This window comes from Corvus hawaiiensis, chromosome 3 (genome assembly GCF_020740725.1).
Source record: "Corvus hawaiiensis isolate bCorHaw1 chromosome 3, bCorHaw1.pri.cur, whole genome shotgun sequence".
In the NCBI taxonomy this organism is placed as follows: domain Eukaryota; kingdom Metazoa; phylum Chordata; class Aves; order Passeriformes; family Corvidae; genus Corvus; species Corvus hawaiiensis.
The window spans coordinates 110,353,769-110,378,453 of NC_063215.1; the positions used below are offsets into that span (position 1 = coordinate 110,353,769).

Sequence of the window (24,685 nt, forward strand, 5' to 3'; positions counted from 1 at the left end):
CCACGGATGTCTGGTTGTGAGAACTTTGCCGCATTGCTAGTGGAAAATCTCATGCATTACAGAATAGACTGGTCATTTTGCAGGGATTAAAAAAAAAGCAATCTGTCCCCTTCTTCTTGACTTCTCCCCTGAATAAGTTTCAACTTCTTGGTGCATTTCAACAAAAGGTTGGTAGTGCTGATTAATATCTGCTTCTAAAAGCAGACCCTGTTAGATGTACCAGTACAGCAGCAAGGCCTTTGATCTGTAACTCACCAGCAAAGTGCACTGAACTGCTGAATATTGTTATAAATGCTGTGGTGTGATATTTTATGCACAAAACCTGAAGTGGAGGTCTTGGGGGAGAGCATTTCTACATGTCAGACTACTTCTTTCATTGCTCCATTGCCCCAGGAGCTGCACCCTGCTGCTTTTGCTTGGAACAGCTCTGCAGGTCCATCTGCGCTTTGGGATGCTCTGTCCTTCCTGTCTCACTGCTAGCAAATTGTGACCCTAAAAGCACCCCTTCCAGGAAGTTTCACCAACCAGGCACTTCTCAGGGGGATAAGTGGGTATGGGTGGATGTCTCCTATCAGAAGGAAGAGTATGCCAAATGTTAGAACTTCTTCTTTACTGTGTGGGTCCACCAGTTCCACCCCAAGCTGACCCGCTTCCCTATTCATCCCCTTTTCCTGCCCTTGTGTGAACGCCTCAAGCCCAAAGGCCATGGCAGAGGGAATCAAAGAGTTTGGAGAAGGCTGGAAATGTTTCCTTGCAGGCAGGAGGCTCATAGCCTGGTGAGGGTGTGATTCTCCATGTAGGTCTGGGTTTGCACACTACTGTGGCACTGGAGTGTGAACATGCACATGGTGAGCTCCTACGTGCAAGCATCTGAAACACTCCCATCCAGGAACTGAATGTTTTGGTTTAGGGCAAAACAATATTTTTCTGAAGCCTTTCCAGCTCCAGGTTCTAGAAATGGCTTCTCTGCCACTAGGGATCCTATTCTCTGTAGCATCCCCAAGTGTGCGGCACTTTGCATCAGAGATTTCAAACCCCTTTACAAACACCTTTACAAACACCAAAGAATTAACTTTTAGCACCCTTGCAGGTTCAGTACAGGTGATTATTCCCATATTGCACACAAGGTGCTTAAACTCAGACATCTCCCCACACTCTCCCAATGACGCACTACCAAAGCTGGGAAACAAGCTCAGAAGACCCAGCTCATGCTGCTTTGCCTCTGTTCCAAGTTTACTCCTAGATTAGTTTTAACCCTATGAAATGTGTGAGTTTCACAATTCAATAGGGACCATATAGCCTTTGCTCTTCAGGTCAGCTTGAGGGATGAGAATGGCAGGTTTCCACAGAAGCACAGCCTCCACAAAGGACTTCATCCTAGTCCCTGAGCTCAGAGAGAGTGGAATTTGGCTCAGCAGCCCTGCTACGTGGAAAGCACAGGCAGGAGCCTTCTGCACACTCATCTGCCTTTCACTCATAGTGCACAGGTGGTGACACAGACTCTTAGAGGGTCTGGTAGAGCTTAGCACTGCCTGCAGGTAGGCTATGGAGAGTCCTGATCTTGATCCTGCCTGGGATGGATGGGGGCTAGGGAAAGGGGTGCTAGTCCATGCATACACACATGGGGACCCTTGGGTACCTGGATCCCAAGACTATTTGTATTTGTGCAGATGCTCCCTTTGGGTTGCAGGTTGAGGAAAGGAGCAGCTCTTCCCAGCTCATCTGGAAGAGTGGCCATGAACACAGAGGCTGATCAGGTGCCCACATCTTGGCCAAGAGTTCAGGATTAGCATCTCCTCTGCAGCTACTTTGATCCCTGCCACATCATCCTGACTGTGCTGGGTTTGCATGGGTGGGGTGGATCTTGCCCACAGGGATTGTTTTTGCGTTTGGTGATGACCATACATCTTTCAGCAGTAAGGGTTTTTCCACTGGAAGCATTGCAATTATATAGTTCATTTGGGAGAATTTGAAATACACGCTCCTTTGAAAAGGTATTTATTTAGGTCAGGGCATCAGCATGGTTAAAAACACTAAAATGTGTCCTGGGGAATGGCTGCTTTCAAAGAATTATTTATAAAGCAGGTAGGACTTGCAGTCATATGATATTTTTACTGTTTGAGAATATGCCTTGTCATGCTCAGTGATACTGGCAACTCTGATACTCCAAAACCTGAAGTGAAAGTACATACCTCCATTTGTGAAATGCCACCTAAGTAATGAAGTTCTTTTGATTGCAGGAAGAAACACAGAGGAAGAAGAAGCTATGATGCAGGAGTGGTTCATGCTGGTTAATAAGAAGAATGCCTTAATAAGACGAATGAACCAGCTTTCTCTTCTGTAAGTACAGATGAACATAGGCATTTACAAAAGGATGATTTACCCTTCAGATAGATGCAAAAATTTTTTTACTCTCTTCCTGTTCAAAATTAACCCCTCAAAAATGAGTAGTGTGGATGTGTTACACATTGAGTAACTTGTTTTTCTCATATTTCAGACTTGAAAATGAGAAGTGTGCAATGACACAAGATTAGCCAGAGCTGTGAAAAAAGAAATTAAAGAAATATTAAGCACTGTTACATTTTCAAAGGACCAACAGTAGAATAAAATTACGTTTTAGAAATGCACAGATAGATTTGGATTGTGCCTCAGATGAAATGGGTGAAGTCTATTCAGAGAGAGAGACAAATTTGAGTCACTACCTGCTTTGTAGAAAATCCTCAGTCCCATCTCTAGTTCAACAGCACCAGGCTGCTGAGGGGTTGTCAGTCATAGTGCAGTGATACCACTGATACTGCAAAGGAAGGACAAATGAACCTTTTCTCACTAGCAGTGTTGAGGAAGGGAGAAGTTGCTGCTCGTTCGTAGAGACATTCTGCCCCGAGTGCTTCTCTTCCAGCTTCTTTCAGTTTGATGATATTTCTTTCCGTAATGCCACCTAGTGTAGATGCCTGCATACTTCCCTGGGAAGAGCCTCTGCTCACCTATCTCCTGCTGGGTCTGAACTTGACAGAGGATTTTACCTGCAAAATATTAAGCTTTCTAATCCCTTGTCTAATTTTTATTGTTGATTAGGGCAGAATGTATATAGAATAATACTTCCAGTGTCACATTATCTTGGTGAATAGGTTGATGCTGGAATTTGCTCATTAGATATAGGGGAATATTTTATACTTCGGACATTCCACAACAGCTGCTCCAGAGATGAATATGAAATAATTGCATCCTGTAGCACAGTGGAGTTAAACTGACAGAATTAAAGCTGACCTTACATGAAATGAAAAGGCCCTGTTACTGAATAGGCCACCTGAGCCGGGTTTTAAGTTTGTGTATCATTTGTTTGGAGTAGCTTAAAGTTAAAGAGAAAAGTCAGTTGCGAGTCCTAAAATCAATGTAAGTTAAAGGTGCTTTTAAGTGTTTAATGATTTAGTAATTAACATATTGATGAACATTTGCAACTTGCCTAGGGAAAAAGAACATGACCTAGAAAGGCGCTACGAGCTGCTGAACCGGGAGCTGCGAGCAATGCTGGCTATTGAAGGTAAGAGCAGTGCTGGGGACTGAGGGGGGAAAGTGCTCACTGCCAGACGGGTTTGGGCCCTGAAAGAACCGAACGTGGAGGCTTCTCTGAAGCCCATTAGCAATGCTGGTATTTGCATCACTTCAAGTGATAACACACGGCAAATGTGCTGAGGCTTCAATCCCGTTCTTGGGTTTTCTTCCGGATTAAAAAAGTTTTTTTAAATATCCAAGATACGGGACAAGGAGGTATGGTCTTGTTGCAATAAACTTTGAAAACAAAGTGATGAGGAGGTAGAGAATGTGTCTGGGGTTTACAATTTTTTGTTGCAGTAGTGCTCTCTTGGCTTTCCTGCGGCATCGTGCTGCTTTTGGTGCCACAGAAAAAGGAAAAAGTGACCCACAGAAGAGGGCCTCTTCCTTTTAATGTTTCAGACCTGTTCTACAACAGTATCTCACTGGGGAAAAAAGTCTCCTTGGGTTTGGTGGTAAAACACTACGTTTGTCAAGTAAATATTTCCTCACAAGGAATCCTGCACCAGAAGGATTAGTGCGATCCTTTGCACAGTTTCTCCCGTCTCTGCAGTTTCTCCCCAGTTTAGTCACCTTACCTGAATGGAGGTAACACTCAGGGGAAGATTGACACGGGATAAATGAAACAATTGCATCCTTTCCGTAGGGCTTTCCAGCAAATTGTACAATAATCCTTGGGATGATTCATAATAAAAAATAAACATCCAGATAGCTTAAACCATTGCTTGCATTATTTTCTTATTTAAATATCTTAAGTGTTTTCTAATGCTGCACCGCTTATACCTCTCAGTCACAAATGCTGCCTTATAGTTCAAAGATGTTTGCTTTAAAGTTAATCCTTTGGGCTCTGTAAAATGGACCTTTTGTCTAATCAATGCAAATTGATTTTGCTATTCTGTATTGACCTCTCAACCCTTTGACTGTCCATGGTAATTTCTTTCTTCACCTGATAAGGTACCTGATCCATAATAAATCAATTCTAATTAGTTTGGAGACTTCACTAGGAGCATAAGTTTGTTGGAAAAAAGCAGCAGGTTTCAGGTAGCTTTTTCATATCTCTCCATCTGTGGTTATATTTTTTGCATAAGACTATCTTTAGTATATTCTTGGATAATCCTGAGTCATAAATATATACATTGCTGTCTGCAGAGACAAGCCAGATTAATTTGGAATCGTACTGATGAAATACTTAAAATGTAAAATAATCTAAACTAGAGAGGAGCTAAGAGATAATTTAAATCTAAACTTTCCATGTTTAATTGCCTCATAGATGTATACTGCCTTGGAATGTCCTAGCAGCAGCCTTTGAATGTCTAGCAGCTTGTGCCATTTACACATTGTCTGGAACAAAAATGTTTTTTTAATTTCTTTTTGTAAGTTCAGAGAGGGATGCCCGAACTCCAGAAAATCATCTTTTTTTCCTCTCTCTCATTTTTTACTTTCTTTTTTATATTGCTATTGGTGATATGGTAAACAGAGGTCTAGAAAGCAAACCTAAGTGCTGGAGAATTTGGGTTATTTTGGGGGATTTTTTTATTTATGCAACAAAGTTCTCATTTAGCATTTTAACTCTCAGTAAGATTATTGATAGTCTTCTAGAACTTTTAACAGTTATCTGCTTTTACCCAAAAAACATATTAAAGGAGAAACTCTTCCAAGAAAATGCCTGTGAAAACTCAAAATACGCTTTTGTGACATCTTGCCTCTCAATGGGTGCATCAGTGTTCAGAAGATGCAAAGACGCACTTTTTGGGAAGCACTGCTAAAACCACACCATTTCCAGTGTGATTTCTCTGAAGAAGCAAGGGCTGCCCAGACAGCCCAGCGCTGTCGGCTCTGAGGGCATTTAGCCGATTGCTAATGAGTGCTTGGGCTCCCTGAAAGAGTTGAAAAGGCAGATGTCGGTTTTACCAGCACCAGTTCCAGAACTGAAATATATGGGCAGGAAAAAAAATACATATATATGTATATACACACACACACACACACACACATATATATATATATATATGGAACAGGATGGGAGCGGTTTGTTTCTCTAAAAGAAAGGCAGAACACACCAACCCAAACTGGAACTTAAAAAAGAAAAGTCTTTGAAAGGTGGTAATTACTGTTTTGGTAAATTGCTCTAACTCTTCCACGCGTGACTATGCTGTTTAAAAATCTGTCAACCAATTTACTTAGCTGGTTGATGACAGGGAAAAAAAAGAGAGAAAAGAGCTTTGCAGAAGGTGGGAGCCTGCTGATGGCAGATAAAGGCGGTTCTGCCGTGCCTGCTTGGGCAGCGTGCGGGCAGCGCTGGCGGCCGGAGGTGCTCCCCGTTAGGATGTTCAGTGATGTGGAGACAGTGGCTCCTTCCCGGCCGCTCCTATGGAGGCACCGGCAGCTGAATGGCCTTTTGGAGGGTTACGGCACTTCACGAGGAGCACATGAATGACCCAGGGTGGTAAAAAAAAAGGCATACTCCCCCCCTCCCCCACGGAGCCGTAGAGATAAGAAAGAGGGAGTTAACGCACTGCCTGCTTCCAGCTAGAAAGTGTTCCTCTTGGACTGTTCCGACCGAGAAAGGCCGGAACCCCCTCACTAACAGGCCAAAGAAAATGCAGGTAAACGGGGTCCGTTTTCACCTCTGCACCTCCCCAGGCGTCCTGCCTGGCTGTTTGGAGCCAGCTGCTCCTGTACACAAGGTGCTGCCTTTCAGAGCCTGGTTTTTACTGCAGCTGCAGACAAGTGCCGAGATGCCTCACTTTCAGCTACTTTTCCTCTCACTCCTTTCTTTTCTTTTTTTCAGTCGAGTTTTAATGCCTCCTTAGAAAAGATAAGTTCATTTTTGCACACCTTCGGGTGGTGTGTTCATTTTCTGCCCAAGAAATGGATCTTCTTTCAGATTTTGTACATCTTGATTTATTCTTGGCTTATAGTTTGAAGTGGGTGCTCTTCTAAAAGGATTTATGCATAGGTTCACTATTTTTGTAGTTATGGTTTATATGATAAGCTTTTTATATTTAAAATCAATATGTAATCCTGTGGAGGAGCTTATCCTCTAAAACCCCATTTGTAAATCTATTTTAGCTTTGTTACACCGCGCAGCCACAGTATTCCATAGATTGATTAGGTTCAGCAGCAGAATCCTATCAAATGGCCTGCTCTGATGATGATGCAAACTCTTTCAGGATTGCTAGTTGACTGGAACTAAAGATAAGACCTGACTGCAATCCCCCAATGTGCTCTTTACAAAACTAGTGTTAATTTTCATCAAAGTGCCGGGCTTATTTATTATAGTGGCAAGGTTGAAGGTTTTACTAAGAGAACTTTCGACCATTTCTATTAAAGCATTTCTATGGGAACTGGACGTCTGTTTGCTCAAAGTAATTATCAGTTTGAGCAGTGGGGGGGGGGGGGGGGGGGGGAAGACAATATGAAGTCAATGAAGATGAATAATTGAAAACATTTCTACTTCAATGTGAATTTAGCAAACTCTGTCATTTTAAACTGCCCGTCGCGAGTGGTGGCACAGGGGCTTTAGCTTTCAACACTTTTAGCTCATATACAGCCTCAGAGCTTAATCCTATTTTTGTCCAGAGTGTAGCTTTTATAACAGTATTATTCTGAAATCTTCAAATTAATCACAGCCCATATTGTAGCTTCCCAGAGCTGCAGTCAGCCTGGGTAACTATATGTGACAGGTGTTATAGGTAATCCTGGCTTAAAAGGCACAACAGGTAGGAATCAAACTTGAACACAGTTTCTTTTTTAAACATAGGGATGCTTCCCAAAACTGCTGCCCAGCAGTATTTTGTTGGATAAAACAAAATTGCAAGGTAGTCACCTATAAAATGCTATTTAAATACTTAAAGTCAGTTCCCCTTTTAATCAGTTGCTGCTTGACTCTTTATTTATTTGGGGGGGAGGAAAGGCAGACTCCTTTTCTAGAAATGGAAGTAAAACTGCAAGGGAATATTTCTGCCATCAGGTTTTCCCATGGCGTATTTCAAACATTAATAATAAGCAAATGCAGAAAAAAAACAAACAAACAAAATCCAAAACAAATACACAGTTTGGTTCCATGAAATCCTAGTAGCACATTATTTACTTCACAGGGCTATAAGATGAAGCAACAAAACCTGTAGCACTTAGGAAGGGATTTAACAGAGAAAAATAGTGAGGGACTGAGCAAAACATGTACTGAAATACTCTGACTTGTTTGATCTTTCAAAAACTAAAGTTGTTGCTGCAGCTGGGGAGCAGGGGATGAACAAAAAAAAAAAAAGAAAAAAGCTTTAAAAATAATAAGTGAAAACCATCAAAATTGCAAAAATTTAAATAAAGTCCAGGTAGAGATGATGGATTTCAAGTCCCTTTTCATCCAGAGCTTCGTGTGCCCAGGTGTGCCGGGGAGCCTGAGTCTCAGCACGGTTCCCAGCTGAAGATAGGGGAAAGTTAACCTGAAAGTTGGGGACCACGTCTGGGGGGAAGCAAACACCCCTGAAATCCTCTGCCATGTGTGTCTCTCTCCTCTTCTGTCTGGCGTGCTGCCGTGTCCCTTTTCAGGGTGGTGTTGTCATGCTGAGATCTCATTGCGTGTGAGGGGCTTTATTTGTGGGGCAAAACGCTGCGGTTTGGGGAAGCTCTGACTCGCAGAGTGGCAGAGCAGTGTGTTTTAAATGGGTTGAACTGAAGGAGCTTTGCCCAAAAGGAGCAGAAGGGGAAGCAGCAGTGCAAATCGAGACACTGCTCCAAGAAGTAGCACCTAAAAGGCTGCTACCGAAATTAAAGCAGCTTTGTGGCAGGAAAAAATGGCTTGGATTACCAGTAATTTTGGCTGCTAACTCCACTTCTAATCTGTGTACACCTGGAAAATTATTTCCTTAGCAACGGTAGAAGGGAAAGGACACATTTAAAAGAAAAGAAAATGAGGAAGGAAAGGAAGAAGAACCAGGAAAAGAAAGAGAAAAATGGGAAAAAAACAGAAACTCCCGGGAAGTTTCCGCAGTGCCCTGCCAGGCCGGTGCTCCGGGAAGGGCTTTGGTGGCACCGCAGCAGCTCCCCCGCTGCCTGCAGGACCGGCCGTGCGTGCTCGCTGCTCGCAGTGCCTGCACACACGTGTCGCCGTGGGTTTTCCTGCGTGCTGCTTTTCCTGTGGCTCGCTCGTGGGCCCGTGTGCCCAGGCAGACGGCGAGGAGGGCGCGATAAAAGCGGTTACACATTCCTGCCTTTCTGCCGCTCTTCCAACCTTTATTGCATGATGATGCATCTAATTTTTAATTTGTAAATACAAGGCTGAATTCCCTCTAGCACCACTTGCTTTCATAAAGCTTCTGAGCAGTTTGCTGTCTTGAATAAATTTGGCTTTGGAGGGGGGTCAGGGGGATTTGAACCACCGCATTCTTGCGGGGTTTGTGAAGATTCACATGGTAACCGGTGGGGAGCATTGTTCGGGTTATCTGAATAAGCACCAGCCATGTGAGTTTTAACATGATCGCCCAGGGCAATGGAGAGCGCGGGGGGGGTGGGAGAGAAAGCCAAAAGGATTGCACCCTCTCTCCCCTTCGCCTTCGGGAAGCGCGGCCGGGGAGGAGGACACGGCCGGGCCGGTGGCGATGGCTTCTCACGGTGGTTGTTTTTTTTTTTCTTTTTTTTTTGGAGCTGGTGTCCTCTTTCCCTCCCGCTCCTCAATTGTCCTGCTATCTCCCTCATAATCTACTGCTCCTGCTTTTCATTGTTTACCTTCTTAATGAGGGAGGCGGGGAAGGCTGGGGCTTGACTGACAGCGACAAGCCCTCACGGTCTGGCTGGAGAGCCGGAGGCTGCGGGCGGCCCCGGGGGGCTGCGCCGGGCTGGGCCGGGCTCCGGCGGGCCGCGGCCAGAGGAATCCCTTTGGGATTAGCGAGGCGGCCCGCCCGCCGCTGGCTACCAGCGCCGGGGGTGGAGGGGCCCCGCGATATTCTGTAGCAAGTGTATTTTTACTTCAAAGTGGGAAATGCTAATTAAGCGATACCTGCCTTTAAAGTTACTGCGGAGCATATGGTGCGCAGTGTGAGATTCCTCCAGCCGCTGAGAGCGGGCGAGGAGTGCGCAGAGAGGAGCCTGGCTGCGGGAAGCGGGCATTCCTCCGGGAGGGCAAACCTGGCAGTGGCCATGCCCGCCAGCAGGCACAGGCGTGGGGAAAACAAAACAAAACAAATTCTACACTAAAAAGAAAAAAAAAAAAAAAAAAAAGGAAAGAAACCCCCACACAAACGACCCTCAAATCATTGCTGAACTCCCCGAAACCAAGGTGGGCGAAACGCCGCCGGGCTACGCTTGTCCCCGCGATAGCCTCGCTGGGGAGAGAGGCCGGGGCCGAGTCGGGCTGTGCCAGGCTGTATTGGGCTGTGCCGGGCCGGGTCGGGCTGTGCCAGGCTGTATTGGGCTGTGCCGGGCCGGGTCGGGCTGTGCCAGGCTGTATTGGGCTGTGCCGGGCCGGGTCGGGCTGTGCCAGGCTGCGTTGGGCTGTGCCGGGCCGGGCCGGGCCGGGCCGCAGCGGGCGCGGTTCCGGCCGGGTTGGCTGTGCCGGGCGCTGGCGGCCGCGGCTCTCACCGCTGCTCTTGTTGTGCTTCTCCCGCAGACTGGCAGAAGACCGAGGCGCAGAAGAGGCGAGAGCAGCTCTTGCTGGACGAACTCGTTATTCTCGTTAACAAACGGGACGCGCTGGTCAGGGACCTGGACGCCCAGGAGAAGCAGTGAGTCGGGCAAAGGGGGGGGGTCCCCGCCGAGTCACCACGGTCCCCACGGAAAGTTTGGTCCACGTCCGCGGGCGCCGTGGCCGTGGGGTAACTCGGCGTGGCCTCGGAGGCGAGCGGGGCCGGTGCGCATCCCGCGCAGTCCCTCACCGCGCCTCCCGCCGCCTCTTTCCGCAGGGCCGAGGAAGAGGACGAGCATTTGGAGAGGACCCTCGAGCAAAACAAAGGCAAGATGGCCAAGAAGGAAGAGAAATGCGTTCTCCAGTGAGCGGCCTTCCCGCGGCGGCAACGAAATCGCAGCGCGGCTTTCTTATGTTTTTAAAATGCCGACGAGACTGGGAAAAAAAAAAAAAGAAAAAGATGTTTTGAAAAAAAAAGATTAAACTTTTTTCCATTTTCTTAGGCCAGATCTAGGCTGCGCCAGGCCCCACTCCGTTGTTTTTTGTTTTCCATTCAAGCGAACTCGCGTTGTCCCATGATTTCCGTGTGGGCTCAGCTCTCCTGCCGAAAGCGTTGGAAATGGAATCGCCGAGACCCCTGGCGTGCGGGCGATGCCGGAGATGGGCGGAAGGAGGAGAAGAAATTGTCTGTCCTGGTTTCTGTAGCTGGAGGAGGGCTGAGTTTTGAAATAAAAATGTTTTTGTCGTAATAGGATTAGAGAGGGGGATATAGGAAAAAAAAAAAAATCATTGGGAATGGTTTCATCTAGTCCTGCCATATGTAATACTTAATAAGCTACCTACATTTTATAGTTAGGTCAGATCCACCCCAGTTATTATTAAAAATGTGCTGTATTTACCAGTGGTTTATTACATCAGTTTTACATTTCCCCGGGAGGAGAGCCGAGCTGCTCTGGTTTACTCGGGGGCCTTCTCCCCCAGAGCTGGCACAAAACCCTGGGAGCGGCTGCGAGCGGAGCGGGGCAGCCCGGAGCAGAGACCGGCCCAGCCCGGGGCAGAGACCGGCCCGGCCCGGGGCAGAGACCGGCCCGGCCCGGGGCAGAGACCGGCCCGGCCCGGGGCAGCGCGGGCACTTCCCACCCGCGTCCCCCCGCGGACCGAACCGGACCGCGCCGCCCGCTCCGCGTTATTTATTGCGCCCGGCCGCGTTCCCCACTGCACCCCGCCCCGTCCGTGTGCCCCCAAGCGTGTCCCGCGCTTGCATCGTCCCTTCGTGGAGCTCGTCTCGTTTATTTATTACAACACCGAGTCATATATAAAATTTTCAATAAAACCCGAATCTTTCTTACCGTTAACTGCCGCTTTTCTCTTTACCTGGGAAACTCCCTTCACCCCTCCCGCCCACAGTCGGCCGGCGAGGGGGGCTTGGGGGGCGGGAAGGGACCGATCCCGGCCGGGGGCGGGGGGGGGGGGGGCAGCGGGGCTCCGCGCCCCGAGCCGCCCCGGCCGCCGCCGCTTCGCCAGCGCAACGAAACCCACCGGACGGAAAAGTTTTTCGTTTGATTTTAATAAAATGCAGCTCGGGGAGGGGGAGGTAAAACTTTTCCCCGGGGGGCCGATGCCGCCCGCCGGCGGCGTGGGGGATGCGCGGCCAAGGCCCGGCTGCGGGCGCGCAAGGAACGCACCCGCGGGGAGCGGAGCTGGCGGAAGGAGCCCGAACCCTGCGGGGTTGCGGCTGCCGCTCCACGAGGAACCCCAACAGCGCCGGCGGCTCCAGGTGCAGCTGCGGCCCGCGGCCCGCTCCGCCCTCCCGCTCTCACCAGAAAAAGTCCCCCGTGGAGGAGAGAAGCGCCCGGTTTTGTGCGAGCGGCCGCCGGTGCCGCGGGATGTACCGGCCTGGGAAACTGGGGGCTGCCCCGGGGCCCGTAGGTGGGTTTGGCCCCATGCAAAGTTTCGGAAGATGCGCGGAGCACCCCCGCCCCGGGGGGGGACTGGGGCAGCAGGCTCCGCCGTGCTCTTCTGCCCTCCCGTAAAAATACAGCGGCTGGAGACGGGAGGAAACGCGCTCCGAGGGCTCCCCGGCTGCGGAGCGCGGCGGAGGCTCGGGAGGGGAGAGGCGGCAAAGCCCGCGGCGCTGCCTGCCCAGCCGGGCACCGGGAGCTGCTGAGCCCCGAAGCGTGGGTCTGTCCCTGGGGCGAGGGGGGCCGCGGGCGGGCATCCTCCTCGCCTAGGGGGGCTGGTGTTTGCCTAGCTTTTAAAGCGAAAAAAGTAACTCAGTCGCTGGACCGAGGGAAAAATAAGTGTGTGTGTCCCCCGTCTTTCGCCCCCAGCCCGGCAAACCGGCCGCAGGAGGCCCCCGCCCCGCAGCCGGACCGAACTGCCCCTGCCCTTCGCCGGGGCCGGGGTCGCGCAGCCCAGCCCCCTGCCCACCCGCAGGTCCCGCCCTGCCGCCGACCTTACCTGGGCGCAGCGGGGAGGGCGCCGGCTCCGTCCGGCGGAGGGAACGGGGGATCGGAGTCGCCGATCGGGACCGTCACCTCGGGGGGGGGTGGCGAGCCCCGCGCCCGCCCTGCCCGCAGCCCCCGGCCGAGCCTGCGGGGAGGCGTCTGCAATAGGGGATTGGGCAACCGCGGGAGTTGCGGGAGGCTTGGGGGGGCATAGATACCCCCTGGTGTGTGTGCGGGGGAAAAGCCTCGGGGGGGCCTGCTGCCCGCCAGGACCGGGGCTGCCCCGGCGGGGCGAAGTGATGGGAAGGCGGCGGGGGCGGGGGGGAGCGCAGCCCGAGCCAGGAACTGCCCCGGCAGGACCGGGGCAAAACGGGGCAGAGGGGCTGGAAGGGGGGAGAACTGCCCCCGCAAACTCTTCCTCCTCCCTCCTCCTCCCTTTGCTTTTTTGTGAATGGGCCGCGGCGCCTTTGTTACGGGGAGAAGTGCCCGTGTCGCTGACTTTTGCGGGAGAGCAGAGGGGCTTGCTAACCTCCTTCGCTCTGCTCATCGGCTCATCGGCTCCCTCCTGCCCGGCTTAGACGGTTCCCTCCTCGCACAGGAAAAAAGATTTGAAAAGAAGGGGGAAAAAAACCCTCCAACAACAACAAAATAAAATGGGGGGGGAAGTCTTCCCCCCGGGAGACCGCGCTCCGATCGGGGCCGGCGGGCAGCGCCTTTGAACATTAGCTCGCTTTCAGCTCCACTGCTATTAGAGGTAGTTGATTTGGGGAGACCAACAAAAGCTGCGCACCGGAGCCTCTTTAGAGGTCCGGGGCCGCTCCGCCGCCTGCGCGGCCGCCGCGCCCCGACCCCGCCGCCTCGAGCAAGGAGTGGGGCCCCGCGGAGCGGTGCGGAGGGCCCCGTGTCTTCTCGTCCCTCTCCCCGCCGCTCCCGTGCGGTCCCCGCCCGCTCGCCCCCCGCGAAGCCCCCAAATTCGGGACACGCGGGGGAAGGTGCGGTCGCAGTAGTTTTATTGGGATTTTAAAGCACAAAGTTTGGGAGAGCCTGCGGGCATCGGGATGGGGGGGCCGCGACACCGCCTCCCCTCCCCAGGAGCGCCCTCCGTGCCGGCGAAGGCGGCGGCCGAAACTTTTTCTGCGATCTCCTCGGGCGGCAGGGACGCGGAGGGCGACGCGGAGGGCGGCGCGGAGCGGCGTGGGGGGCTTCCCCGAGGGAGGGGGCAGAGCTGCGCGGGCGCGGAGCGGCCCCCCTCTGTTCCGCACTTCTCCAACAATTCCCACCACCCGCCCTCTCCGCGGAGGTTGCGCGGGGCCCTGCCCGCCCGCCCCCTGCACCCCTCGCTCGGCCGGCCGGCTCTCCGCGGCGCCGGGGTCGGTGCGCGGGGGAGCGCGGAGCGGCGCGGGGCGGTGCGGACGAGCCGTCGCCCCGCGCTGCCATTGCCCGGGCGGCTGTCAGTCAGGCGGGGAGCGGCCGGGGATTGGCGCCGGGCTGGTTACGCAGTTGCTTTGCGCGCACATACAAGGGTAGGGCCGGGGGTAGGTGATCAATCCTCATCAGGGCCGCGGCTCCATCGCCCCGACAGCGCGGGCCGCCGGCAAGGTAACGCGGGGCACCCCGACAAGTCGGGGGTGCGCGGCTCGGCTTCGGGCAGCGCCCCCCCAGCCCCCCTCCCCAGCCCGCCTCTCACCTGCCTGCCCCCCTCCCTCCTCCCCCCGCCGCGCCCCCTCCGCGCCCCCCGCCCGCTCCGCCCCGCGCTGCCCCGCGCAGCCCCCGCCGCGGCCGTCGGGCGGGCGCTCAGTCGCTCCGCAGGTGGCCGCGCAGGTGAGGCGGGCGGGGGCGGTGGGCACCGCGCTCACCGACGGGGCGGGCGGCGGCGCCGGGACGGAGCGTAGCGGGCCCGCGGCGCCGTGGGCAGGGGTGGTGAGCACGGCCGGGCCGGGGCTGCCTCGGGATTTTCCTCTTTTCTCTCTTCTCTTTTTCACTTTTATTTCCCCCGTCTTCCCCACTCTCTCCTCCCGGGACGGGCCCGCTCTGCCGCGTCCCCGACAAAGTTATGCAACGCCGGGTCCCGGCGCCGCCACCCGACCTGCGCCCGGCCCCGGCCTACCGGGGGGCACCGCGAACCCCCGCCCGGCATCCACCTCCCCTCGGGCCGGGTGCCCCCGTTCACCCTCGGCAGCGGGGGCTGCCCCCGGGGCTCGACGGGACCGCCCGGGGTCTCTCCGCTGCTTCCTCCCCTCCGCGTTTATCTGCGGCGTTTTGCCACCGAGCCCGGGCGCTGCCGGGTCTCTCGTGTGCGTGTCCCCCCCCGCCGGCCCTGCCGAGCCCCCCGGGCGGGCCCCGCCACCGTCCCGTCCCGGCTGCCGGCCCCGTCGCCCGCTCGGCTGCCGGAGCGCTCTTTTCCTTTTCCCCTTTTTAACTCTTATCCATTTCTAATTAAAACGTCCCCGTCTGCTCGCTTTTAAATTAATTATACTTCCCTCCTCTGATACCTCCTTTTGATTCCTAATCCAATTATCTTTTTAAATAATTGCTTTATCTCTCCCGATCGCCGGGCACTGTTGCCTCTCGGCACTTGCGCGCGACTCGCTTTCGTTTAAAATAAAATAATAATAAAATTAACAAGCGGAAGCCGCCCACGCGGAGCCCCCGCGCCGGGTGGGCGCAGCCCCGCGGGAGCCCCCGGCAGGACTCGGGCGGCCGAAGCCTCACCCGCTTCTCTCCACTCTCTCCCCAGGCGCTCCGGCCTCGCCTCTGCGCGGGGAAGAAATCCGCCTGTTTCTCGATCCTCGTCGCTATTTTAATTTTTTTTTTTTTGCTTCGTTTTTATTTTTCTCTCACTTCACCTGCGATCTCTCGAGGACCTCGCGGCGGTGACGGCGGGACGGAACGGAAAAAACTCCTTTCATACCGACTTTGTGCTCCGTTTTTTAATTGTCGTTGGCTTTAAATTTTTTTTGCCTCTTGTTTGGGGTGTTTTCGGCGGCTCTTTTTGTCAGGTTTTTTTCCCTTTTCATATCCCCCTTCCCCGCCCCATAGATTTGGTTTGATTTTGATTTTTTTTTTCTGCGGGACTTTGGAGGAAACTGCCCGGCTTCTAGCATGATGTCTTACCTCAAACAGCCCCCTTACGGCATGAATGGGCTGGGGCTGACGGGGCCCACCATGGACCTGCTGCATCCCTCCGTGGGGTATCCGGGTGAGTGCCGCGCACCGCGGCCCCCCAGTCCCGCCATTCTCCAGCAAGTGGAGGGGAAAAAGTTCCATCCCATGCGGGTTTGGAAGAGCTGGTGGGGCCGTACGGTTTAGGGTGGGCTGTGGGCTGGGTTCCCCCGGTTTGTCTGCACCCCTGCCTGGGGAGATTGGGGTCTAGATGAATTTTCCCCCCTGTTCCCGGGGTTTCTTCGTTTTCACAGGGATTTTTAAGGATAAAGAAGTTTCAAAGTGAACAACAAAAAAAAGTAATTTATTTCAGCACAACGAAATCTCCCCATAGTTCCCGCTAGAGCCAGGCCTGACCCTTCCCCAGCACTGTGCCCCTCGCCCTGCCCGCAGCGGGATGGGGTCCGGCAGCCGGGGTGTGGGGGACACTGCTGCTCTTTGGGGTCTGCAGCGGGGGTGCGCCCCAGGCCCCTGCCCCGGGGACACCGGGGCTCCCCCCGTGCCGGGGCGTGCGGGAGGTGCGTGGGGGCTCAGCGTGACCGCTGTGGTGGTGCTCATCCCGCAGCCACCCCGCGGAAGCAGCGGCGGGAGCGCACCACCTTCACCCGCTCGCAGCTGGACGTGCTGGAGGCACTCTTTGCCAAGACCCGCTACCCTGACATCTTCATGCGGGAGGAAGTCGCCCTGAAGATCAACCTGCCCGAATCCCGAGTCCAGGTACTGGACCTGTGTGGGGGAATCCTGCACCGCTGTGGGACGAGGGGATGCAGGGCCACCCCAGCTCAGCTGGCACCGCTCAGACCGGGTGCTCCATCCACACTCAACACTGTTTCCTTGGGACAGGGATGCGTGTGGCCTCCCATCCACTTCTCTGTCCCACTGTGGGGATATTCAGCTGAAGAGGGAGCGTTTGTTTTTATTTTTTATCCTCTTGTATTAATTTTATTTTTGTTAATACCTTTCTGTCACCCTCCACCTGCTCCAGGGCATAGCAGCCCTAGCACTTGGGTGTTTCTCAGACGTATTCCCTCTGGTGGGCACTGCTCCCTGGATACCCAAAGGGGTGGCATATGCAGGCAGCACCCAACGCAGGCTCTGTCCCCCAAATTTTGTCGCTGTGCCAGGGATGTGCACGAGCTGAGACACCACAGCCTTTGACCCCAGTCATCCTTGCTTTTGGCAGGTTATGGGGTGGCTGGGTTGCCAGGCAGGGGTAGGATTATATTTGGGGGTGCGAGGGGTGCGCAGTGTTAGTGGCTGGGCGTGGGTACTGGGAGAACTGCGTGAGGGTGGTTGGGTGCTCGCAGGCTGCAGAGCCCCTTCTGGGGCTGCCTGGGCGCCTGCTCACCCCGCCACGCTCCTTCCTCCCCTGCACCCCGTTTTCTCCCTGCAGGTCTGGTTCAAGAACCGCCGCGCCAAGTGCCGGCAGCAGCAGCAGAGCGGCGGCGGGGCCAAGAGCCGTCCGGCCAAGAAGAAATCGTCGCCCGCTCGGGAGAGCTCGGGTTCGGAGAGCAGCGGACAGTTCACGCCGCCGGCAGCGGCCTCCAGCTCCGCCTCGTCTTCCTCCTCCAGCTCGGCCTCCTCAGCCCCGGTGGGCGCCCCGGCCTCTCTCAGCACCCCGGCGTCATCCATCTGGAGCCCGGCTTCCATCTCTCCCGGCGCGGCGCCGGCGGGGGTGACGGTGCCCGAGCCGCTGCCGCCGGCCGCCGCCTCCTGCATGCAGCGGGCCGGCCCCGCCGCCTCGGCCGCCTCCGCCTCCTACCCCGTGTCCTACAGCCAGGGCGGGGGGTACGGCCAGGGCTACCCTGCGCCGCCCTCTTCGTCCTATTTCGGGGGCGTGGATTGCAGCTCCTACCTGGCGCCCATGCACTCCCACCACCATCCCCATCAGCTCAGCCCCATGGGGCCCTCCTCGGTGCCGGGCCACCACCACCACCACCCGCTGAGCCAGAGCTCGGGCCACCACCACCATCACCACCACCACCACCACCACCAAGGTTACGGAGGCACAGGGCTGCCCTTCAACTCCTCCGACTGCCTGGACTACAAGGAGCCCGCCGCTGCCGCTGCTGCCTCCTGGAAGCTCAACTTCAACTCCCCCGACTGCCTTGACTACAAGGACCAGGCGTCCTGGCGCTTCCAGGTCTTGTGAGGGGCCGATCACCATCCCCACAAGCTGCCACTGACCCCACACCCGGGGACTCCCCACCGCCTCCTGGGCAGGACTCTGGTTCTTCCTTCTCCTCCTCCTCCTCCCTCTTCGTTAGCAGTGGCGATGCCCTGGGGAGGTCCTGCCGCCCCCATCTCTACTGACTGATATTTATTTGCTTCCTGCACCACTCCACCAGGTTTATTATAATTATTATTTTTTTAAACACAACAGAAGAGGAGTTTAAAAAAAAATTAAAAAGCCTAGCGTGTCCCCTGCTGCCCCCTGGGCAGAGGTGCAGGCTGGCTCCTGCCCTGCCAGTGCCCCCCAGCTTTGTGCGGGGACCCTCAGCCCCTGCGGGTGCGGAAGCCCCGGCTTGCCAGTCCTGTACAGCCTCTTGCCGCGGGGAGTGGCGGGAATGATGTAAATACTCGGTCCGTTCCAGTGACCACGATTATTTTTAGTTGATGCTGTTGGGTTGGCATTTATCTAGAGTCTAACATGGAACAGAACGTAAAAAAAAAAAAAAAAATCTTTTTTTAATTTCGATTTTCTTCCCTAAGAAATGAATCTTTCCCGGTCTCACGTCCTCCGTCCATCCTCGAGGGCTCTGCACAGGCTTGGCTGTGCCGTCCTGGGGCTGAGGGTGAGGGGGAAGGCAGCAGCCATGGGAGGTGCCCAGAAGGGAGGCAAAGGGGGAGGGAAAGGCTGCCCAGCTGATCCGCAACCTGCAGACCAAAAAACCCAAAACTTTTGGAAAAAAAAATAATAAAAGGAAAGAAAAAAAAAAGAAAGCTGCAAAAAAAGTTTTGGTTTATTTTTTGGGGGGAGGGTTGCAGGGATAAGCAGCTCTGGTTTGGGGCTGGGGAGGGGGGGGCGCACGGCTTTTCGGAGTGTGTTTTTTGGTTTGGTTTTCGTTTTGGTTGTTTCGAGCCCCTTGTGTCGGTCGGTGCGTTGTGGCGGGTCGGGGCTGCAGCCCCGCGTTCCTGCTTCCCCCGCCTGGGCTGGCGCTTCCCGGCAGCTTTGCCCCGCCGCGGGGACAGGGACAGTGTACGTGTGACTTTTGATGCCGTAACCCCTTCAACTGTAAGGCAACCCCCCTCCTTTCTTCCCGCCCACCCCAATAAAATCTAAACTAATAAATGTAGTGGTGTTCTGTTCTCCTTCCTCCCTCCCGCCTCCTCTTCCTCATAAAACTGCCCTGGGGGGGAATGAGGAGCTGGGAAATATTTCTTGGGGGGGGGTCCCAGCAGGATGGGGATGTGTGTGATGAATTTGCGAGTGCTCTGGAGGGGGGACCCACCGCCGCTTCTGCAGGTACGGGCTGGGGACCCACTCTTACATTAATTGACGCTTAATTGGTTACTGATTTTTGGTGCCCCGTGGTGCCGATGGGACTCACGGGACGGGCAAACGCTGCCCGAACCAGCAATTTACCCCCAGGATCGGTGGGGCAGCCCCCAAACTCGGGACCCACGGGCGAGCCTGAGTGCCGGTGGCGGGGAGTGAGGGACACTCGGACATCCAGCCGGACCTCTGTCCCACTGTGCAGGTTCCGCACCTGCGCTTCCAGCCCTGGCTCCCGGCTGTACCACCCTCAGCTGCTGCCGGCTGCGGTCCAGCCAGCGAAGACAGAGAGATGAGCTTTTCTCGTGACAATCTCACCCTCTTCCCCCCCCCCCCCCCTCCCCAGACCTTCCCTTCAGTTGTTGGAAGCTGCCTGTCGGAGCTGGGGCTGTTCCTACTTGCACAGGACCGGGGATGCGTGGACCCGCGGGGCCACTGCTCCCCTGCTTGGGCCATTGATGCACTGTTCGGGGAGCATCCCCAAATTCCCATACTCCTCCCTGCAGTAGTGCCCACTGTATCTGGAAGCTCCGGGGCTGTGCCGCGTATCCCCACCCCTGGTGTCCCCAGGCGGCCCCGGGCAGTGGGGACCGCGGTGGGGTGAGAGGTTTCAATTCTCCACGCTTTGGGGAGGGTTTCACATCTCCCCTCCCGCACCACCTGCCCCCGCTTCCCCGCTCCAGCATCCTGGCGGAGAGCGAACGGGGCTGGCACTGTGATGATGCGGCTGCGGTGGGAAAACAGTGGGATCAGCCTCAGGAGCCACCCGCATCCTTCCAGGGTCGTGGCCATGGCAGAGCCCCGAGGCGGGGGGAGGCCTCCCGCACTCCCCGGTGCAACAGGGAGCTATGGGAGGGGGCGAGTGACTGAGTCAATGTTAGGGGATTTTTCTCTAAGTGGTTCTTTTCCTTGTTGTCTCCTTCTCTGCATATATATAGATAGAAGGTATGTCAGTATTTTTAAAAAATGCATCTATACTTATAAAATAATTGTTCTCTTCTGCAGTCACTAAAGTGTGGCTGTACAGGCAGTTTGAGTGAGGGCCATGTGTGCTGGGTCCAGGTGCACCGGTCTATGCATCCCCAAGCCCTTCCTTTAAAGGGGAAAAAGTTATCACAGCCCTCCTGCGGCTGGGAAAAAAAAAATCTGTGCTGGCCACAAAATGAACCAGAGTTGCCTTCCCAGATTTAGTGAGCAAAGGAGAGATAAGATCCAGCAGGTGTATGACACACAATCCCCCAGACACACACCTTTTGTCTTCTTTAAACAAAAATGATGCACACTTCCACTATAACTCGGTAAATCAGCGATGCTGAGAGACACAGCCAAGAGGGGAGCCTGAATTTTGGTTTTGGTGATGTGGTCCTAAATCTCTTCATCCAGTGCCCCACAGTGGGGCTGGGCCGGGGCTCTGCTTTGGGGTTTAGGACTCCAAGGGATGGTTGTGTACCCCCAGTTCCCCCCCCCCCCCCCCCCCCCCCGATTTAGGCACCAGCAACACCAGGTGCCACTGATCAGTGGTTTATCCAGCAACTCCCACACTGCAATTTGGGCATTTTCTTTTCCCACTCACACGGACCTGGAGCGTGGTGTTGAAGTTGGCTGCTCAATGCACGTGGCTTTGGAGGCACAGAGACCTGGTCCAGATCACAGCAAATCATGGCTGTGCCCTCAGTTCTTGGCTCCATTTGTTTCAATTTTTTTTCAGTCAGTGCCAGCAGGGTGGGCAAGACTTGACTTCTGCCTGTTGGTGGCCGACCATGGGCTCGGAAGGGTCATGCCTGGGTTTGGGGGGCCCCAGCACCCTCCCTCTTTCGCAAACTTCTCCCACTGTGGGCTTCCTCAAGGCTGGAGCAGGCACTGCCATCCCGAGCATGAGTCATGGCAGGTAAGGTGGCACGGTGCCTGGTGCCCGGCTCCAGGGGCAGGCGCCAGCAGGATTGCCAAGCTTTTTAGGGCAACCCGGTTCTGAGAGAGCTGCCTACTTGGCTCGTGCCTTACCTCTCCAGCAAGAAGGCTGCTGGGCGCACGGCTATCATTATTATTTATTTTAAAATTAAAATCGCACTTGCTGCGGCAGCTCGGAGCTGCGGCCGCAGTGCCGAGGGCTGGGTCACCCGGCTCCAGCCCCGCGCAGCTCCTGCCTCTTGCCCGAGGGCCGGCAGCTGCCTCTGCACGGCAGCGCTGCTCCAAAGGCACCCGGGGGCTTTCCTGCCAGGAACTGAAGGGCCAGGATTTGGGGTGAGCGGGAGGAGGGACAGAGGGGAGAACATTCCCCGGCTTGGGCTGCCCTTAGCTTTTACACTGGTGCTTCCTGGACCTGGAATAATCAATGACCTCTTTGCTGCCGTTGAATCCCGCGTGTGGCAGGGAGCTGGGACAGCTGATGATGGGAACACCCTTAGCGAGCCATGCAGAGGTGGGCAGAGGCTGGACAGGGTTGCTGCTGTCTGGAGTGACCAACTCCTCTTTGGGTGCAAGACATGCTTTGGGAACTCAAACCAAATGGTTTAAATTAAAGCCATTTAAGAGCATGTCTTAAATTATTAAAGATTTGTAACTAAAAATTCTGTTACAAGTTTCAGGAGTCGTGCATGCCCACTAACACGACTTACTACAGTTATTTTGCAGGCAGCCTTCCTGGCAGGGTGCAGAGAAAACAGGTGATTACAGCTCAATAAGGAACCACTGGTTTGTGGTTTTCCCTGTGCTGACCTCCGTGCTAGCCAGTCGCTGCTAATTCATACATTTTGAGCAGCAATTAATGCACATAAAATCCCATGTTGGTTCCAAACCTGTTTTGATTTTGTCAGTAAAAAGTCTGCAGGTGAATCTCCCAGCTGAGGAAGCTGCTGTGCTGGAGAGCTCTCCTTTTATGTTGCACTGTTGAGCACAAAATGCTGTGGGGAAGGAGAAGGGTGAAAATGGTCACAGGGCTGAAGCCTAAAGGGAAACATCTGCCTATTTCCAGTTAAATCCCTATTCAACACTTTTTTTTCCTGGACAGACAGGACTTTTCCAAGAAAACCATGTGAGGATATTTTTTAATGAAAACCTGCAATTTTAGGAAACAGCATTCTGGACCTTATGTACATTTCTAGTATCACTTCCTGTATATTTTTTAAGCTGAAATCCTCTTAGCATGCAAAGTAAATAGATTATGATATACTGAAGGATTAAGAATCACTGTCTGGTGTCAGATTAATCCCTCATATAGACCATCACTTGTACTGACAGAAATATGGCTGCAATTCAGCAAAATAGCTGTATGGCAAGGCAGTGTGTCGCAGCCTCTTAGGCAGAACAAGCCCCCTGTCACCGCGGTCCAGCGCCGTGCCCTGTGTTTTCCAGAAATGCAATTTCAATCCGTGGGACATTAAAGGCACACTCCTCTACAAGCTGGGCCGTCACCGTCTCGGCTCTGCGTGGGGAGGCGAGGCAGCAGCTGCTCTGTTTCAAAGCTCTCTTTATTTATTTTTCCCTGTTGAGCATACAAAACCCTACGGGCTGCAACCCCTTCACTCCCTTCAAACCACAAACCAAAGCATCTCCTTCGCATGGAAAGGCACGGATTGGGAGGAAATGCCGAAACGGTGCAACCAAAATCACCCATCAGGCAGCAGGATTTTGACTCATAGGGGAAAATGGATTGTAAATATTTTATTTGGGTAAAAGCAGAATTTTTGTTAATAAAATACTTCTAATGGCTTGTGGGTTTTGTTTTTTTTTTTTTTACATTGTGCTTTCATTTTCAGTCCATCATACAGATTTGTTCACCACATAAAACCAACTTCAAGAAGCTTACTGGCTTTGGGTTTCAACCACCCAGTGCTCCCCAAAAAATTCAAGCTTGACCCACACTTGTGCCTATGACAGAGTACAGAATATCCATGTCCATACACTCTGCGCTCCATCAGGTGGAGGGAGAAAGGACCCGCGATTATGCTCGCCCCTCTTCACTGCCAGAAAAAAAAAGAGAGAGGGCTGGCACAGGTTACATTCCCTTCTCAGTGCATTTTCTCTCTGTGGTTAGAGGAGGCAGATTAAAATCTGGACTCCAGTGGAATGATGCTTAAGAGGCTCCGCATCTTTTTTCAAGGCAAAATAATGGTTATTCAACTAAGATGATATATCTAGATATGAAAATGGAGAGCATTCTTTGAAAAATGCTGCCGACTGTGAAAGGCTGCTCTTTCACAGAGGTATCCTGAGTGAAGATCTTATCTGCTGGTATCTCAAAAGACGGTTTTCAGAGCCTTAAGCGGAAATTCAAATCTGCTTCCAAGTGAAGATTGTAAAAACATATAATGCATAGAGAATTACAGACTTTCTCCTGAAAAGCTTATGGATTCATCCAAGAAACCCCACAAAATTTTTCACCATTGAGTTTGTACAGTAAATGGGGATCTGCAATTACTTGCTTTTTTGACATCTCTGATGAAAATGTCACCAAATTGCCCTCCACAAGCAAACACAGGGCACTTTGTGCATGGACATGTCCATGTGAACTCAGAAATAATTTGGAGGTCTTAAGGGCAGGATATTTTCTAAGCTTGGTGTTTTGTCATCTGCCAGTGGTCAGATCCAGGGCCGGTTGCAAATTTGCCAAAGGACTTCCCGTGAACTTCACCACCTCGGTGAGGTTTCCTCTTCTTTACTTTGGCAGCTCAGTCACACCAGCCCAAAGTGCACAATCTGGAGAGACCCGCTGTCTCCAGTGTCCTGCGGGGGAAAGACAAGCAGGATCAGGCAGGCTGCAGGGAGAGGCACTGGGGGATGGAAACACAGGTATCAAAATACCACCCCAACCCAGGGAGAAGAGACAATTGCAGACACTGTCCCAGTTTGGCCTGGGAATGAAGGATGTAGCCCCAAAATGGTGAAGACTGGCTTGTCATTCAAGGTAAGGCACTTCCCATCTGTTTTTAAACAGATGCCCTGCCCCTGCTGTTCCTGGGAAAACCAGGGGCTGCAGCTCCAGGGACCGTGCATGGTGTCCCCAGGGATGTGAGGAGCTGGCACTTGAGTCTCCACCTGCCTTTGAGACCCCTCACCTGGTGCTTGGAAGCTTATTGGCAAAAGCGAAACTTTAGGTTTTTGTTACCTTTTAATTAAAACATACTGTGAACAGCACAAGGCTGGGTTAATGCCAGCGTGTGGCCAGCCAGGTTTTAAAGTGGGGATGGCATTTTGCATTCCTGACACAATGCAAATGCATGATTTCAGCACAAATCCCTGTCCTGCACTCGGTGCCTGTGCAGGGTGGAAGCCCCAGCCCTGTGGGCCAGAGGACATGGCGATGGGGAGAATGTGTGCCACCAGCAGAGGTTATTTCCTAACCCGGGCTAGCGTGCCTTCGAAATGCATGAAATGCTTTGCCTTGGAAAGCGATGTAGTCTAGTGAGT

The 24,685-nt window shown here is 53.5% G+C and overlaps 3 protein-coding genes across 21 annotated transcripts in view; 2 read left to right on the forward strand and 1 right to left on the reverse strand.

The window, feature by feature from the left end:
• Positions 1-11,526, forward strand: part of EHBP1 (EH domain binding protein 1) — a 211,459-nt gene extending 199,933 nt beyond the window's left edge. For all 11 annotated transcript variants that reach the window (XM_048296572.1, XM_048296576.1, XM_048296577.1 and 8 more), the window contains 4 exons: positions 2,241-2,340; positions 3,468-3,541; positions 10,160-10,274; positions 10,452-11,526. In XM_048296572.1, coding sequence (XP_048152529.1) covers positions 2,241-2,340; positions 3,468-3,541; positions 10,160-10,274; positions 10,452-10,542 — 380 coding nt within the window. In that variant the 3' untranslated portion in view covers positions 10,543-11,526. The remainder of the gene's footprint in view (positions 1-2,240; positions 2,341-3,467; positions 3,542-10,159; positions 10,275-10,451) is intronic.
• A 2,523-nt stretch (positions 11,527-14,049) lies between these two features.
• OTX1 (orthodenticle homeobox 1) lies at positions 14,050-19,063 on the forward strand. Its single transcript, XM_048299673.1, has 4 exons — positions 14,050-14,220; positions 15,359-15,820; positions 16,349-16,500; positions 17,177-19,063. The coding sequence occupies exons 2-4, from the start codon at positions 15,724-15,726 to the stop codon at positions 17,933-17,935; spliced, it is 1,008 nt and encodes a 335-aa protein (XP_048155630.1). The 5' UTR covers positions 14,050-14,220; positions 15,359-15,723; the 3' UTR covers positions 17,936-19,063.
• A 3,242-nt stretch (positions 19,064-22,305) lies between these two features.
• The window catches only part of LOC125323529 (WD repeat containing planar cell polarity effector), a 149,534-nt gene continuing 147,154 nt past the window's right edge, over positions 22,306-24,685 (reverse strand). For 8 of the 9 annotated variants that reach the window (XM_048298593.1, XM_048298590.1, XM_048298596.1 and 5 more), the window contains one exon: positions 22,306-24,001. In XM_048298593.1, coding sequence (XP_048154550.1) covers positions 23,951-24,001 — 51 coding nt within the window. In that variant the 3' untranslated portion in view covers positions 22,306-23,950. The remainder of the gene's footprint in view (positions 24,002-24,685) is intronic. The other variant, XR_007202547.1, reaches the window with a different exon arrangement.